Below are 14,090 nucleotides of genomic sequence, written 5' to 3' on the forward strand. Positions count from 1 at the left end.
TTTACAAGTCCTACATAATGAAATAATAAGAGCATAATATCAGGTGTTATGTAATGGTGTAAGAATGAAAATTATCAATCCAGATAAAGAAGATTTCAAGTCAGGAAAGGAAATCAAAGTGGCTAAGAAAGTGGGATTTATAGTGACCACAGTTAATAGAGGTTTCATTTTTCTTATTAAGGAGTTTATCTCTTTATTTAAATCTGAAAATAAATAGTTTTTTGCTTAGGCAAAGGTAGCATGGTGAGTTAAGGGATTTGCAAGTGCTAGTTTTCCTTAGAATGTCCCATTTGACAACTTGTGTTAAATTCTGTTCCTTTAAATTCCTATAGTATGTGACAATTGTTCTTGTATTTTGAGTTGTTAAATGAAAAGTGTTACCAGCCAGCCATAGTATTTACTTATATTTTGAGTTGTTAAATTAAAAGTGTTACCAGCCAGCCATAATATTTACTTATACGGGGATTTTCCTCAGTTGTGATGGTTGCTTTGTATACTATGGATTTGATTAAACAATTGCGTTCAAGTGGACATTCAGGTTTGTTTAAACAATTACAGTATCTAGTGTTGTTGAGTTCAGATATATTTGTCTCTTAATATTTTTCTATTGCGTTTTTTGATAATTTTCTCAAGGTTATCACAACTATAACTTAGTTTGACAGTGTTTTTGTTAAAAATTTTATGGAGGATGTTCTTTGGTGGGAAATGTATTTTTATCAGATTGATGAATTTTTTCCTATGTTAGTATATAAGGTTATAGAGAGGGGTGAACCAAAGGCTTTTCCTTTTCCTATTGTTAGAGCTTTTTTTATTTGATAATGTCGTGGTATACTCTATTTGAGTGTTTTTATATCCACTATCTTTAAGGGCTTTATTATAAAGGTTTTTATGATATTGAAGATTTCTTTGTTAGATGAGTTGTCACTAAGTCTTTTATCTAATAGATTTTAGGATATGTTTAATCACTGATTTTGGGTGGTTGGACATATTATCGTTTCTATATGGTTCATAGGATTGTTTTATCAGATTGAAAGTAACGTCAAGGAAATGCACTACTTTTAGATTTGAGTTAATGTCGACCTTAAGATTAATTCTTTTAAATTCTCTAAGTATAGTTTTTTTTAAGTTCTCACGTTTTGGGCCATTAGAGTTATTTACTACCATTAGATCCTCATTCCTGTAGAGTCAACATTCTTAGTGATATTATACAAAATGTGCAGGCCCACTAAGTCAGTCATTTTAGCCGAGTCAATGGATACATCAAAAGAACCTGCTTGGTCCTTTTTGGTCCATTGTTCATTTTTACTAATTAATTATTTCTACATCTCTTGATAATATCAATTTCGGTTTTCGCAATGTTGGAAAGAACTGAGGCAAACTCCATCACTTCCTCAAAAAGATGGATAGTAATAGAAGGGTTGTAGTTTTCGATATTAAATTGAATAAAAAAACATTTACACTTGTTTTTAATACTAGAAAACCAACTAATTACTTCAGTAGTATTTACCCAGAGATTTAACTTATACGCAGATTTAATTTCGTAATTGAGTATTTCAAGTATCTTTCTGCTAATTTTTCCTATTTCAGGTTTAGTTGTTGATGAGTGTAGTTGCTGGTTTATTCCTGAAGTTTGGCTTATGATATAAAATAATAGAGTTTGGCTTATGATATAAAATAATAGAATAAAATAATATACAGAGTTTGGCTTATGATATAAAATAATAGAGTTAGCAAATTAAAGACAATCCTCCTTATTTAAGGAGGATTGTCTTTAATTTGCTAACTCTATTATTTTTAAATTGTCTGTTGTTGTTTTGCTATCACAGTTTATTTTATTTATAAGGTCTGATTTAGATTTTTTTATAATTTTTAGTGATGTTTTGTTCAAGCAATTTGTGGCACTCTTGTTTAGTTTATAAACATTTTGATGTTTTATCTGCCTTAACTAGAATATGTTTAGGTTTGTTAATTTCCTTGACGGTAAGATCCAGTTTTCTTTGGAGGTGGTTTTTGATTTTATGAAAGGTAATTTCCTTGACAATATCCACTAAATCCTTCTCAAATAAATCCAGTTGTTCAACATGGAGTGTGGTATCCTGGTTTCTAAATCTGAAATAATCCATATTGTAATCCGAATGGTCTTTATCAGATTTATGCAGAAAGAAGTTTGCTTTCTATTTCATTTGTCTCAGTAATTCCTCTATCTTCATTGTAAGGACTAGAAAGTAATTCTAATTATTTGTGATTGGGATGTTCTTCAGAGATGTGTGGAAGTTAATTCTCTCCATGTCCATATGTAATGAACTAGCATTGTAGAGTGCTTGACACTGAATGAGCTGATATTCCAAGTTAAAGGTATTCAGGAGATAAAACCCATGAATTAAAATGAGGTTCTTTTTTTCTTTTTTTTTCATTTTTGTCCTTTTCTCTTTCTTCTCTTTTTTTTCCTTTCAATCTCTAGAGTCTAAAATGTCACTTAACCCCCACTTCTTCTTCCTGAATTTAAAGTTTTTATTTTATTTTTTAAAATATCTCCTATATTTCTTCAGTTAAGAACCAGACTTCTCCACAGGAACACAGGCTTTATTAAGTCGCCCGAAGAAGTGCAGTAAATTATATATATATATATATATATATATATATATATATATATATATATATATATATATATATATGTTCCCGTGGAAGTGTTCCACCCAGCTCGAGTGGACACTAGTTAGTATTTTGGCGCAGTTACCCTTACTTGAGACTGAATAAAAGCATTGATGTATGAATATACGTATGTATGTCAGGTCATGTCATATGCTACTGGTACCATGTAACCCAGTACTACCTGCCTCATGGTTGGGTCACCGGTGACTAAACTGGTTCCCCGACAAGACTTATTTGATGAGGAGGACGGGCAGTCTCCCTGAAGGATAAAAAACAAGACCTTTCAAAGGGCGAATGAACGGCCAACTAACCGTGTGTGTTTGTGTGTATGTATGTGTGTTTGGGTGGAGAGGGCTCCCATAAGCCGTGGTGAAGGCAACCTTTCTAGGAGAAGCAAATCCCTGATTTAAAAAACCATAAAGCGGGAGACCAGTACCCGCATTAAGCTGGTCTGCAGATTAACTTGTTGCTGGCTATCTTGCTATTGCTTGTTGCTGGATCTCAACCGAAAGAGAGACTTAACTGTCGTACAAAGCTAAGACTCTGTAACATCATCTGTGTATAGATACTCCCTCAGGCATTTGTCTATAAAAATGGTCCTGTGGCAATGGAAGTCATTTTTGGCTCACGGACTTTAAGTGTTTGAGGGAGCGGCACTCGTCTGACAAGACGTTGCAATCATCATGTATGTAATTATATATACATGTGGGTGTGTATGCAAATAAGGTATGTGTGCATGTGTATATATTTATATATAAGTATGATATTAGTATATATGCATAGTTTTTAAGTTTATTTTCATTTTTTTTTGCGGTTTCTCTGTACTTTCTCAATTTTCCATTTTGTCATTGACTAATGAGAAATTGAATGTTCGGTGATAGTAATTTTTGCTTTACTCATAAGTTAGAAATAAAACGTCTGTTTCCTCTTTTTAAAACACTTGGAATCAGGGTTCATTATAATGTCAGGATACATCCTAGTTAAAAGCTGAAAGTGGCCAACTGACATCCCAGTCAACTCCAATTCCTCCTTCCATTCTCTACTCAATTATTCGTTTTTGTCAACTACATATATATGTTTCCTCTTCTTTCAAGTGTTTCACTTCTTTCCTCCTTTTTTCTAATGAATACATACTATTGACTTGACACAAAACGATCTCAAATAACCCCATCGATCGACACGACACGATCCTGAACAATACCATCAAATTTACATGCCACAACATGATCACAAACGCAGTAACACAGATCAATCTTTTTCAACTGCCCCTGAATGACTTATTAGCTTGTTTTTTATAGCTGTTGGACGAAACTTAATCATCACTGTTGGTAAGATGGATGTAGCTCATTGGTAGACTTTGGATTTGCAATCAAAGACCCCAGATTTGCATTTCCCCGCAGGCAGGCCTGACTCATACACTGGCACAACACAATTCTTGTGCATGCTCGTCACACTCCTCCCTGATCTCAAGATTGCACAAATGACAATGTTGGGCAGGCTGTTTTCTCCTAGTACTTCACCGTAATGGTACAGGCTCAGGAACTTCCTCATTAGTGCCTTCGTCTGTCGCATTATTAAACTCTTCCTGTTCTGGATCCTTAGGTGCATCATCTTCTGAGGAGATTTCTTCATCTGGTTGTTCGTTCAACAGTAGGGCTTTGTTATCTGATGAAGTGAATTCATCACTGATTACACAATTATGTCAGCATGCTGGGTGCACATCCTTTATGTAGCATGGTGTTCCATCAACTGAGATCGGGTGTTGGCTATTGGTTTTTTGTCATCGTTCCTGTGCCGAACTGCGGCGTACTGTTGATTCTTCACCTAAACTGCATCTCCCTCCTTGTATGGATTAGCAAATGTCTTGACACAGATCCTATAATTGTATAGCATTGCCAACTTGTCATCGTAAGGTGTGATGTTGTGCCAGTTCACTGCCTCTGAGATGATGCAGTAAGTTGGTCAGCTTTGTTATCGTGAGATTTAACGAGTCCTACATCGATTGTCAGTGCATATTGTGAGGCCAAATCTCAGAGTGTGGAGAGGCAATGCCTAATTAACATTTTCGAGGCTGCTTTAGTGTGCACTCTCATCTGTCTGGACAAGGTGTCAGTTATCCACCAATATACACAAGCAGAGTCAATTCGTAAATGTATGGTTTTGGCTTTTCACCGCAACACAAGGTTGCCACCTCGCAGCACAGCATCAAGCTCAGCTAAATTTATATGCTTGTTTTCATACATTGCTTGGAGCCAGCTTGTGTATTCTGTCATAGAACCATTGCTTTCCACAACCATGCCTGTGGCAATGGAACTAGTGTCCATCCAAACTGTAACATCATCCTGGGCTGTTCTCAAGCAAATGTCTTCGATCATCAGTGCTAGAAGAGGGTCTCGCACTTCACATCCCATTCAGTTGTAATCATATTTTCCCTTCATTTTACAAACGCTGTGGTAACATGTAACCAGTCACACACTGGGAAATCACCAGTCAGTTTCCCACACGCTGAAAATACAATTTGGCGAGTAAGTCTATCAGGCACTGTTGGAAGGTCACTTCCACGCTGCTATAACAATTTTCCATGCTCCTCCTGGACACATAATCCCAACACATGTTCCTTGACATGGCTTGCAGAACACACAATTTCATTCACAAAAATGTTGTCAATATACGAAGATGTTTTATCCTGGCTGAGAATGCTATTAACAATGGCCTGTATTATTAAAGGGACAATGTTAAGCCCAAATCCGAGGCGGGTGAGACAATATCGCTGTCCTTTGATCCCTACTGTTTGGAACGGCTAAAGAGATTTGTTAACATTTTAAAATAGGTTTGGCATAAATCCAGCACTGCAACGTTTGGTCCCTGCTGTCATCATTCCCTCAGTTTTTGTAAGCAAACATCCATGCACACCCACATACTCATTTAGGTCCAGATAATCCATAACAGGCTGAATTTTCTGTTTGTTCTCCTGCACAACAGCCATGAGGAGGATTAGTTTTTTGGAGGGCCAAGTTCATCCTTAGGATATGGCAGCAGCCGGCCATTATTGATCCACATCTGCAGTTCATGATCATATTCCTCACGAATTTGTGTTAGGGCTGTATACTCTGCAAGTCTATTTCTCAACGTAAGTTGAGGTTGGTCGCCAGCCCATTTCCACGATGTGGTCCATTTCCGAGTGTTCTGTTCATACTCTGCAGAGAAGTCAGGCTCGATGGTGGTGATAGCAGCAAAATTGGTTTTGCTGAAATGTGAAAAAATTACCTCACCTGCATTAGACACAGCTACTCCTCCCACATGCTTGATTGCATCCAGCCCAAGCAATAAATCACATCCCAGTAAGTATCCATCCACAACTAAGACTTCTATGCTAATGCTCTGCATTGCACCAAGGTTCACTTGCACCACTCCTCCTTTTCTACAGCAACTAAGTGTGCTTTCATCTGCTTTGAGGACAGGGGTCACTTTCTTCATCAATTTCTTGCAACATGACTTACGGACTAGTAACTGTGTGCATCCAGTATTCACTGGAGCTGTACATGGTAGTCCATTAATGTGAACAGTTAATAACAAGCTATGCGCCATTTAAACTAGTTTGGAGGATGAGATTGGCACTGAATTCTCCCCCTCCCCCTTGCTCATTTCCCAGACAAAATCGAGCAGTGTGCCTATGCCACTGACATCAATAACACATGATATTTTTCCAAGTTTTGACACCAACATCTCTGCTTGTCACACTATTCAGTAGACAATTGCTGGCCCTATGATTGTGCCCATTACAATTATAACACCGCTGTGAATTATTTGTTTCCTTAGGTGTGATTTGTGTTAAGCATGCAGCTAATGCAGGTTGCTCTGGAACTCCTGTGCAAACTTTTTAAAATAGCACGAGTGCACGCCAGCACATCTGACAGATCTAAGTTATCTATGTGGGAGGATGCTCCTAACAAGTCTTCCGCATGTTCAGGCAATTAAGCAATGAATGACACACTCCACTATTGACGGTCTAGATTCACTGCCATCAAATGCTGGTATGAGGTTTGGGTTGAAGGCTATAGTAGCTGAAATAGTTTGTTGCTTCATGAAGGAAGAGAGAACATGAATATAAATATGTATATGTGTTGCTATTACATGTGGCAGCACAGTCCTGAACAAGTTCGTCCACAAAATCCCAAACACCTTTGAGGATTCAGTACAACACGATTCTGAACGATACCATCAACTCGACATGACACGATTCTGAACACCACCATCGATCAACACGACATAATCCTGAACAATACCGTTGAATTGACACGACACAATCACGAATGCAGTTACACAATCTTTTTCAACTGTTCTTGAATGACTTATAGCCATTGTTTTTTATAGCCATTGTTTTTTATAGCCATTGTTTTTATAGCCATTGGATGAAACTCAATTATCGCTGTGGGTAGACTTTTGATTTGCAATTGAAAGATCCTGGGTTCACTTTTCGCTGCAGGTAGGCCCAACTCATACACTGGCACATAATTCCTGTGTGCTTCCACGCATGTTCGTCACATCAGGTGACACTCTATATGCAATTACAAATTATTTAGAACTTCTGATGATATGAGAGCATGCTACCACATGCAAGGATTAAATAAAGTGTTCTGTTTGAAATTCTGTGCAGATTTTTGAGTTTGACAAGATACTCCTGAAATATATCAGAGGTTACATTGAACAAAACGTTCGAACAACATTTACGATGAGAACCGTAGTTCAAATAATCATATGTAAATTATGTTTGTTTCTTTTCTTCATTTTGAGATTTCTTCAAAGGAAGAAATGTGATGGATGTTTTTTGTTTATCTGTTCATATTTGATACATTAATTCAAATGTTTTTGAATACATCATTTCAAATTAACATTTTTAATGGAAATACTGTGTGTAACTTTTGGTTGGGGATATTATGTCAAAATTTAGTCATAGATATAAAAATAATTCGAATACATAATGAGACTCAAACAGATTAAAAACAGATTAAAAACAAATTAGAAACAGATTAAAAACAGATTAGAAACAGATTAAAAACAGATTAAAAACAGATTAGAAACAGATTAAAAACAGATTAAAAACAGATTAGAAACAAATTAAAAACAGATTAAAAACAGATTAGAAACAGATTAAAAACAGATTAAAAACAGATTAGAAACACATTAAAAACAGATTAAAAACAGATTAGAAACAGATTAAAAGCAGATTAGAAACATATTAAAAACAGATTAAAAACAGATTAAAAAAAGATTAGAACTCAACTAAGAATTCTTCATTTTACACACTCATACATAAGACACACAATTCATACTTTTTAATGTGTGAGTGCCGATTCAACACGAGCAAAAAATAATAAATGAATAAATCATCCGATGTTTGTGAAAATGTGGAAATGTTCTTGAAAAAAGTGTTCTGGCATAAATGCTATGTTTGTAACTTGTATAGTCGCTAGGACTTTATATATATTTTTAAAATAGTCTGATAAGATTTGAATTAAAACATGTAGTGAAAAACAGGAGAGAGAACTCTTTCTCTGACTGAGGCAGAATGTCATTTTTGTATAGTCGCTAGGACTTTATATATATTTTTAAAATAGTCTGATAGGATTTGAATTAAAATGTGTAATGAAAAGCAAGAGAGAGAAATATTCTCTGACTGAGGCAGAATGTCATTTTTTTGCATAAAAATGTGTCTTTCTATTTTTTTTTTTTTACGAAAGGAAAATAAAGTTTGTTGTTTTAATCTGTTCCATGAATATATCTGATGCAACTTAAAGTTATATATTTTTTCTTTGGTAATTAATCCAGGGAGATTTATAAGCTTTAGGTGCAAGATGTGCAAAATCATATTAATGGTTTGATGTCAGAAGATGAAGCAAGCGATTGTGGTGCTGGTCTGAACTGAACCGACTGATTAGCTTTCGTGTGCGTTGCCTTTTTATGTGTTTTGATCGGTTCCAGGAGAAAGCTATCAGAAAAAAGAATTTAATAAGTGTTTTCTCTGAGTGTTGATCTGATAACAAACGGGTACTGCCAAGTACTACATATGTACGAAAAGGCAAAGTTTTAGTTTTTATACCCACAGAATTTGTGTCGGTGTATATAACAGATGTACGTGCAACTGGAACACTTCTTGTCCAGCCACTTTAATGTCTCTGGCATGTCGCTACAGAACTATTCTTTCCTTTTTTTGAGATTTTTTTTTCTTGTACGTATCTTTTTCTGCAATGTTTTTTAAATTGGAATTCTGTCTTTTTAAATGTTGTGTCAAATGTTTACATTGGTCGGATGAGCATTTCATTAAATTTGTTACTTTTTTGTGAAACTAAAACGAAAAGGTTTACATTTATTTCCAAATTATTTGTGAATTTATTTCAATTATTTTTTTTTTAAATTGATAATTATATTTTTACATGTTTGTAGGCAGCATCTTATTATTGCAGCAGGTTTGGTTTTGAACCCTATGCATATAAAGGTCTTGAGACAAAAAGCCGAAAAGTCGCTGCTCATGTCATCAAGCAAAACAAGGTAAATATGACGAAAAATTCTGTTTTTCTTTAATATTTTGATCCATGTTGTGCACCTTTCATCTCTATTAAGAACAAATAAAATAAGGAAAAAAATGAGATAAGCCCCTCCACTTCCCAACCATATAAAATTAAAGTTTTGGGCTGAAAAAAGATGACAGTGATTTTCTTCTGTCTTCTTTTTTTTTTTTTTTTTTTTTTTTTATTACATTTTCACCCCAAACAAGGCACATTGCCACTTTGGTGTAGGGGGCTACTATCAGGGGAAACATCTACTGGGGTACTATGTAGGGATTAGGGCAGCGAGATGTTGGTTCACGTTGCACTTGAACTTATGCATGTCAGTACAGTTGGGGAAACAGTGGCCTGGAATGGAATTCCAAAGTCTAGCAGTTCTGGGGCTGTCTTCTATTAGCAATCCCTTCTATTCAATTTGAATTCTTCATTTATGTTTTTAATGCTGTGGTTAACATTCCTGTCTTTCACAATTCTTTCAGACAGAGAAAGATAAACAAGATACTGGTAAGAAAAATGGATAATATTCTGGTCTTGGATAAATAAGGTTCTCTATTTAATTTTTTTCTCTAATGAAAGCAAATCCAAAAATCCTCTCATCAGAAGATGGAAACTGACAAATTTCAGCCAATAATCGTATGGGAAAATCATGTGACACTTGATCATGTGACACTTGATGGCATTAATTTCTCATTTGGGATTTTTTATGTGAATTTGATTCAATAACAAAATTGAAAAGAGCTGCACCTGAGGATTTTACTTTGAAGCTCAGGGACAGATTTGCATATAGGTGTGAAGGAAGGTTTTACACTCCACATTTGGAGACAGGAGAGCAGTTCAGAATTTTGCATGTTTATGATAGGGTGGCAGGTGTTGGGGTGGGGGTAAGCTTTGATCTCCAGAAAAGTGAAAGATATAAAAGGTCAGTGAGGTAGATGGGTGGCACACTTTGGCTTTGTAAAAATAGCCTAAGCAGGCCGGGCCATCGGTATCCCCCCTTCCCCATTAAGCATGTCTTAGGTGATTGTAAAAAGGGAAAGTAAAACTTGTGAAAGTTTGTAGGAATGAAGTGCACCATATCTCACCTTAACTCATGAGACAAATTTTGGGGGACATATCCTCGACTGATATAGAACCAGTAAACATTTTGATTGTAATAGAAGAAAAAACAGCTTTCTGATATATTCAGTAATTTTTAAAAGATCGATGCCTGATGGTTAACTAATTTGCATATTGCTTTACAAAACGAACTCTCATTGATTAACTATTTAAGTGGAAGTATTTTTCTTATTCGATGATCGTTTCCATTTTACTATTGCTCACAGTTTAATTAACACATGTTTAATATATCGTGGATGAATGCTTAGACCTTTGCGTGAAAAGATATCTAGATTATGCATTAAAAACAAATCCCACACCACTAGCACATACATAGACAAAGCAAAGAAAATAAATCAAGATAAATCCCCCCCCAAACATATTACTTTTTAGAATACTATTTTTAAAAAATAATTTTATTACAATATTAAAGTTCTATCATAATCATTTTGCTTGTATCGTAAATATGCTAACCATTTTATTCGTTTATTAAATAATAAATCAAAAACAAACACCATCCTACCTCACTTTCACCACAATGACAAAGCAAACAGTAAGTATTATCACCTCCAAATAAAAAATTAACTTGAAAAAATTATTTAAAAAGTGCATTTAATCTGTGGTGTATTTATAATGTTGAATCATTTGTTGCACTAGCAGTAAGATTAAAATGACTACTTCATATTTAAGACCGAAGTCAGTTTTCTAATATAATGTTTTGATTGATAGCCAAAAGTTAACTAATTTTTACATTGCTTTGTAGTTTTTTCAGGCAACACTGTAGGTTGTATATACAAAAGAAATTCATTTTTTGCTTACAAGTAAACACTAACATAACTTCAACATTTTTTTTTTTTTTTGCAGTCATAGGCGATCTTCATTCCAAGTCCTCACTCAGCTTGTTGTCTGTAGCTTAATTCTCGGCCAGTCTGTGTAAACAAACTTGATATAGTCCACAATGATGCTGGTTTAAACAAAGCAAAATCTCATGTATGACATGAAAAGAAACTGGAATCTTAAAAAGATCTTTATCATTCAAGTAATTATAGAAACAACTGAACTCATGAAAAAGAATTTCAAAAATTACTTGCCAAATAATATACCCAGTGAACCAAATGCAAGAAAAATACAAAACAATTACGACGGTTAGAATTTTTAAAAAAATCTCTCGGGTCTGAATGTCTGAGTAAGATGAATGGCCCAATTCCCAACTAAAACAAAATACTAAGAAAATAAAAAAGATAAAACATATTTAGTTGCTGGATTGTTTATTTATGCTGTCCATGCATTTGCTCTTATCGTGATCAAATACAAATGTTTGTGATAGTCGTTGCTATTGCTGTCAATGTCTATACTGTCAGGTTTTGGTTCTTATCTCCACGTTCCAGTTTTCTTTTCTGACTATGACGCCGGTTGTAGTGGGGTTGCTTTCTATGGCCTCTACTATGAGTTCTATTTTGAGGACCTACAGCATCTGGCCCAGTGCCCCTTGTTTCCACATGCAGAACATTCATCATGGTATGCAGGACATTGTCGTGGCTTGTGGCAGATGTTACAGTTCTTGCATTTTCTGCCCCAATGTATGCTGTGAATTTTTTCGCTTTGTGACCCGCAGATTTGTTGCAGTTGGTTATTTCTGGCTAAGAGGGCTTAAATTTTCTGCCTTCGGCAAGGGCATTACCAATCTTGTGTCCTTTGGATTTGCCATAAAGTTAATTCCTGAAGGCATCATATTGTATGGAGGCAATAATTAGTTCAATGATCCTCTTCTGCAGTTCTTCTTTGGAAAAAATCGCACTTTAGTGCAAGTGTCCTAGTTATGAAGTCGTCTAAACTTTCATCAGTTTTTTTGCCTATACTGCATTAAATGTAGCCTGTGGATTCGGAAGTGCACATTAGTGTTGGTTTGTGCTACATAGAACTTTCATAATTTTTGTGCTGACCGTTTTTCTTTTTCTGTCAGACCACTGGCGTTAAGCCGTTTTAAACTTTCATCATTTATGCCACGATTTTTCTGGCTTGTTTCACTGTGTTATGTCCTCATCCTCTAAATACATTTTTTGTTTAAACAGTGATATCATTTCGCTAAGGTCAAGGTCAGACCATTGCATCTCTGGTAGACGGGCTGCCATTTTATTAAGGCTCTTGTTTCAGCAGGTTGTCAAGGTCAAGGTCGTTTGGCCTTTTCATAGTACATTGTGTATTAGATTAAATGAAAAGTTACGCTTTGTTTGATACACGAAAAGTTTTTTTTTTTTTTTTTTTTACTCACGAGAAACATTCAGTCGAGAGTGACAATATGGCTGGCGTTGTCGTAGTTTTTTGTGTTGGTTTGTTCTTGTTTCTTTTCCGTACGAAAGATTGTCCGGGCTTTTGTACGTGTAAGTAGTCCTCCTTTGTTTGTGTTTCTGTTTTACCGCTTGCCAACATGAAGTAATATTTATAATAAGGAATGAAGACGAAGCCTGATTGAGGAAGGGCCAGAGCAGTGTGTTTATTTTCTAAGGTACAGAAACCGGTAGTCCCACACGTATAAGTGCGCCCACATTATATGATGTTTCATATTACAACAAAGCTTGACCGGCACCTGGTGTAAATCACCGGAATATGCCAAGCACCACTGATCAAATCTTAAAAATGCCAGGAAACATAACATTCATCAGAGAAATAAATGAAAAACAATAAACTAAAACAACAACTTACTATAAGTTACATGAATAAATTTTTTTTTCAAGAAAAAGTTTTAAACATTTTTTTTTCAAGAAAATTTTAAGGAAAATAATTTATTTTTTTAATGGCTATTTTAAGATTTTTGTTTATTTATTCATTTTTTTTCTATAAATGTTTTAAGATTTTCCTTAAAATTCACTAACAAAAAATGTTGCTATTTATTACAAATAGCAACATTTTTTGTTAGTGAATTTTAAGGAAAATCTTTTTGTAAGTTGTTCATATTTGTTTACTTTTTTTTCAAGAAAAGTTGTAAGAATTTTTTCTGGAGGAATAGAGTGAAAACTGCTAATTTTTTATTTTTATTTTTTTCATTGCCATTTTTTTGTTGGGGAGGAAACTGGTAGGAAACAAGGAATAACAAAAAAAAAAACATAATTTTGTAAAAATAAGTTTTTCTTTATTTGCTGTATTTGCGCGCACACAACTTGTTATATTGCATATTTCATTAACAACTTAATTGCTAAATATATCCATTTTAAAATAAAGAGTGTGAAAAGACAGCAGATGATGGCAAAGTGGGATTTTCAGTGTGTCATATCCATCAAAGACCTAGAGTTGTGCCAAGGAGTCTCCCAATGTTGTGTTTCCTTCTATTAAAGGCAGACCTGCTGATCTCCACCATATTAGGCCTGCTCCGGCGTCTGCAGTAATTTGTCCATCATAGATAAATTCATTGCCATGTGCTGCGCCATGATTAAAATTAAAAACTAATTTTTTTTTGTCTTCCAATTCATCAAAAGTCATCTGCTTCTTGTTGGCTAATCATGTTTCCTGTCACTTTTTGATTGGCTGATCAACTTGACCAGCGCTTGGCATATCCAGACGATTTGTATAAGTTTCTTGTCCAGCCCTACTCAACATTTACGAAAATCCGATTCTTAATATACACCAGTTCCAATTTTTTTATTTCCTCTAATGCATTCCACATTTGAATGATCAAGCTTTAAGATTTGCAGAAACTTTCAATTGGAAAGTGATGTCATTCAGACAAAGGGTATTTAAAACTCGATGTTGATAAAAACAAATCAAAATCTTCCAGTGGGG

General features: G+C 34.9%; 1 protein-coding gene across 1 annotated transcript in view; it reads left to right on the top strand.

The window, feature by feature from the left end:
* LOC145295883 (4-hydroxyphenylpyruvate dioxygenase-like) overlaps positions 1-14,090 on the top strand; it is a 244,933-nt gene that overhangs the window by 91,234 nt on the left and 139,609 nt on the right. Inside the window, exon 4 of the mRNA XM_080141635.1 lies at positions 9,097-9,201. Coding sequence (XP_079997761.1) covers positions 9,097-9,201 — 105 coding nt within the window. The remainder of the gene's footprint in view (positions 1-9,096; positions 9,202-14,090) is intronic.

This window comes from Euprymna scolopes, chromosome 2 (assembly GCF_053919585.1).
Source record: "Euprymna scolopes isolate OS-2025 chromosome 2, ASM5391958v1, whole genome shotgun sequence".
NCBI classification, from domain to species: domain Eukaryota; kingdom Metazoa; phylum Mollusca; class Cephalopoda; order Sepiida; family Sepiolidae; genus Euprymna; species Euprymna scolopes.